The sequence below is a fragment of the Limulus polyphemus genome, unplaced genomic scaffold (assembly GCF_000517525.1).
Source record: "Limulus polyphemus unplaced genomic scaffold, Limulus_polyphemus-2.1.2 Scaffold10609, whole genome shotgun sequence".
NCBI lineage: Eukaryota > Metazoa > Arthropoda > Merostomata > Xiphosura > Limulidae > Limulus > Limulus polyphemus.
In genome coordinates, this window is record NW_013676219.1 from 1 (window position 1) to 4,947 (window position 4,947).

Below are 4,947 nucleotides of genomic sequence, written 5' to 3' on the forward strand. Positions count from 1 at the left end.
GTTGTCAAGCTGACCATCACTCAGTTTGGTAGTTAGTTACAGATTGTCAAATTAACCATCACTCAGTTTGGTAGTTAGTTACAGGTTTGTCAATCTAACCATCACTCAGTTTGGTAGTTAGTTACAGGTTGTCAAATTAACCATCACTCAGTTTGGTAGTTAGTTACAGATTGTCAAATTAACCATCACTCAGTTTGGTAGTTAGTTACAGATTGTCAAATTAACCATCACTCAGTTTGGTAGTTAGTTACAGGTTTGTCAATCTAACCATCACTCAGTTTGGTAGTTAGTTACAGATTGTCAATCTGACCATCACTCAGTTTGGTAGTGAGTTACAGATTGTCAATCTGACCATCACTCAGTTTGGTAGTTACTTACAGATTGTCAATCTGACCAATCACTCAGTTTGGTAGTTGGTTACAGGTCTGTCAATCCAACCATCACTCATTTGGTAGTTAGTTACAGGTTTATCAATCTAGCCAAAACTGAGTGATGGGTGATGGTTAGATTGACAATCCTGTAACTAACTACCAGTTACAGGATTGTCAATCTAACCATCACTCAGTTTGGTAGTTAGTTACATGTAACTAACTACCAAACTGAGTGATGATTGGATTGACAGTCTGTAACTAACAACCAAACTGAGTGATGGCTAGATTTACAAACCTGTAACTAACTACCAAACTGAGTGATGGTTAGTCTGTAACTAACAACCATACTGAGTGATGGTTGGATTGACAGACCTGTAACTAACTACCAAACTGAGTGATGGTTGGATTGACAAACCTGTAACTAACTACCAAACTGAGTGATGGTCAGATTGACAGACCTTTTGTCAATCCAACCATCACTCAGTATGGTTGTTAGTTACAGGTTTGTCAATCCAACCATCACTCAGTTTGGTAATGATATCATTCACTTTCCTATAGTTTTTGACAGTTTTTTCATATCTTTTCAACTAAAAACTAACTAAGCAAAGAACTCCTAACTTGGACTTAATGAAATACCATAATTTCAAGTTGGTAAGCCTTGAAACAAGGGAAGGACCTGCTATTTTGTTGTGACTTGTTAATACATTTGATAACAAAGGGAGATAATGACAAGTAATTTTTTTTATTTCAATCATAAAACACCAGCTTTGGATATTCATTTTGATGAATAACTACTTTCTACATATAAAATTCAATCTCTAGCTCTTCAGTCAACAATATTAGAACACCACAGGGTACCTTCAGTAATACCAGAAAAATCATTAAGTCATCTTATGTCAAAAAATTTATTACAAAAAATTAAAATTTTGTTAAATTTTTCTACTGTTTATATAAAATCATTACTAGTTATAATACATTGAAACATGTTTCTATACAAACAAAAAGAAAATAAACTTGACAAAATAAAACTTCTTACTTATCTAAAACTAATACACATTTTACTTCACTTTAAAGCATGGAAAATGAAACAAAAGAAAGCATTACAACAAAACAGCAACACATGCAAAACACAACTAAAGCATACAAATGTATTTCATGTACATTAGTCTTCAAAAAGATTTACTGTTTCTCATCCTTTAATCCACTTCTAGTATCTCTGAAGTATTAGAACACTTAAGAACTGTACAGTTCTAAGCCTATCAATGGGTTTTTCAATATCAGAGTAATACTTTTCTGTTTACAGTGACAGAAATGACGAGTGCTCATGTGTACACATGAAAGTACTAGTAGCTACCACAGACGTAAATCTAACATTAAGAACAAATTTAAATTTTCTCTTTATTCATGCACTTTGGCAGAGAGGAGATTCCTGCCTTTAGCCACACATTTCTGTAAGCACTAGTGTTATTAACTTGTTAAACAGAGTTATTTAGAGCTCTTAAAAAGAGCCATTCTCTAGCTATAGCAGGTTAGTTTTATAAATGGAAGATTAGGATCAATGAACTAAGCATGACCATGCCAGATACGGACTTTCACGCAGGACACAGTGTTGGTGGTTAGATGATGCCTACTCACCAACCATCACCCCTGAACCAATTAACCAACCAGAAGAATGCAAGTCTAAGAAAGGATCCCCACTACCAGCATCAGGTGAAGCAAGGAAGGTAGTGTTACCATCTGTCATAGTTAGGCAAGCCTTGATCTCCTCAGAGGCTAAGCCTCCGTATGACCTCCGTTTAAAGGTACGATCTTGTAGAGCACTGGAATCTACATTTGGTTCACGCAACTTAACCTGAGGCTCAGAGCCTCCGGTTTCATCCATATAGTCATCATTTCCCTCTGAAATATATCAGTCCTATGTAAGATACCTTATACTTATTTTTTTAATTTTCTTTTATAAATAACAAAGAAATAAGATATTTGCGCTGAAATAAATAAAAAGTTAAAACATATCACCTTTTTTACATTTACTATTCCCAAGAGTATGACCCCTATAGAAGGTTTAATCTTGTCAAGAAGAGATTTCAAATATGATAGCTGAAATAAAGTAAGATTCCCTATCATATGGCCTTTTGAAGATTTCATTTAATTTCCACAGGAAATTAATTGCATATCATGACAAAGAGCTAAACATACTAAGCTCTTTAGCAGAAGACTAAATTAAAAACAGACAAAACTAAGCTGATATTCAATGCAAATTATTAACCCTTTCACATTGACCTAAATAGATTAAGTAACTATCATCAAATTTCGTTCCAAAAATAAAACTAGTGGATGAAATTGTTTGAAACTTGAGAGTAACTTTCCCAAAGGCATGTAGTTTCACAAAAATATTTAATTTTGATTTTCTCTACTATTTCTACAAAAAATTTGTTACCCATTGTAGTTATTTGCACTCAGACTGTGAGTGGTTCAAGTGCAAGGTGATTTTCATGTTAAGTAGAAAAATTACTTTTTTTTTTATTTTACAAAACCTCTATAACCTTCTAAATGAATATCAAAACATTTTTTCAAAGTAAATGTTTATTTTATTTTTAATTTTGTCTATTATATCACTAACTGTAGCTATATCATCAGTATATAGTGCAATGAAATGTTTAAAATTAAGAAACATACCTTTTAATTCTTTGTCAAATAATCTTAAAATTCCTTCTTTTGGTGATATTTGTAATTACAAGACTTTACCTTTTCACTTGTAGTTTATTCTTAATGTCCTTTCCTGTCCTTTACGACATACACCAACTGGTGCCCTTGAGGCATATTAGAATATCTTTGGCAGAGATACACATGATTTTGGCAAAATGTTTTTGCACTCATGTAGCAAGTTAATCCTTGCAAACTGAAGCAAAGTTTGGATTACAGTGAAAGATTTATAAACTTTAAGCATGAATTTTAGAATATAAATAATACATAATTAACTAAAATATAAAAGCAAAAACCTATATACAATTTAACCTCTATCTAACTGATATGTATCTAGGCAAGAGACAACTCTGCGAGTGAAGATGAAATCAGCAATCAATGCTTCAGCTGCTTGGCATACTTAGTGATGAATACTGTGTGCCAGTTTTAAAATAACAATTGGAAGATTGTAGTTTAAAATGAGCGATTTCTATTGGTTATAAATATGTCATTCAAATAAGTACAAATTGCTTAAAATAGCATGTCCAAATAAAAAGGAAGGTGTGACTACTGTCAAGGAGTGAGAAATTCTTTTTGTTATCTTTTATAGTAGATAAATAGTAGTGTATGAATAGCATTCAGTCTAGACATACATATACACTGTTATTCAAGTGACAGAGACAAAATTTTAAGACTTGTGATCACTCGTGTGTCACGTGACAACAAAATCAAGATTAAGTATGTTTATTTAAAGTTTAGTTAAATTTTGAATGAAACTTAGTAAAATCTCATGACTAGTGCAAAAAGGAGGATAAAGAGAGCAGTCAACATGAAAAAGTAAAAACAGTGAATTTTTATACCATTATAAATTGGAACTTTTGATTCTATCAATATTTAATTTACCTGAATAAGAAGATAACACTGTACATTAAAACAATCAATGTTGTGTCTATTATCACAAGACATGGTACTCCAAAACAATCAATGTTGCGTGTATTATCATAAGACATGGTACTCCAAAATAATCAATGTTGTGTCTATTATCACAAGACATGGTGCTCCAAAACAATCAATGTTGTGTCTATTATCACATGACATTGTATTCCAAAACAATCTATGGCATATCTATTATCACAAGACATGGTACTCCAAAACAATCAATGTCGTGTCTAATATCACAAGACATGGTACTCCAAAACAATCAATGTCGTGTCTAATATCACAAGACATGGTACTCCAAAACAATCAATGTCGTGTCTATTATCACAAGACATGGTACTCCAAAATAATCAATGTCGTGTCTATTATCACAAGACATGGTACTCCAAAACAATCAATGTTGTGTCTATTATCACAAGACGTGGTACTCCAAAACAATCAATGTTGTGTCTATTATCACATGACATTGTATTCCAAAACAATATATGGCATATCTAATATCACAAGACATTGTATTCCAAAATAATCAATGTTGTGTCTATTATCACAAGACACGGTACTCCAAAACAATCTATGGCATATCTATTATCACAAGACATTGTATTCCAAAACAATCAATGTCGTGTCTATTATCACAAGACATGGTACTCCAAAACAATCAATGTTGTGTCTATTATCACAAGACATTGTATTCCAAAACAATCAATGTCGTGTCTATTATCACAAAACATGGTACTCCAAAACAATCAATGTTGTGTCTATTATCACAAAACATGGTACTCCAAAACAATCAATGTCGTGTCTATTATCACAAGACATGGTACTCCAAAACAATCTATGGCATATCTAATATCACAAGACATTGTAGTCCAAAATAATCAACGTCGTGTCTATTATCACAAAACATGGTACTCCAAAACAATCAATGTCGTGTCTATTATCACAAGACATGGTA

General features: G+C 32.4%; 1 protein-coding gene across 2 annotated transcripts in view; it reads right to left on the reverse strand.

Moving 5' to 3' along the window:
• Window positions 1–1,097: 1,097 nt before the first annotated feature.
• Window positions 1,098–4,947, reverse strand: part of LOC106476450 (MAP7 domain-containing protein 1-like) — a 15,346-nt gene continuing 11,496 nt past the window's right edge. For both annotated transcript variants that reach the window (XM_022380318.1, XM_013937109.2), the window contains one exon: window positions 1,098–2,270. In XM_022380318.1, the coding sequence (XP_022236026.1) occupies window positions 1,999–2,270 (272 nt within the window). In that variant the 3' untranslated portion in view covers window positions 1,098–1,998. The remainder of the gene's footprint in view (window positions 2,271–4,947) is intronic.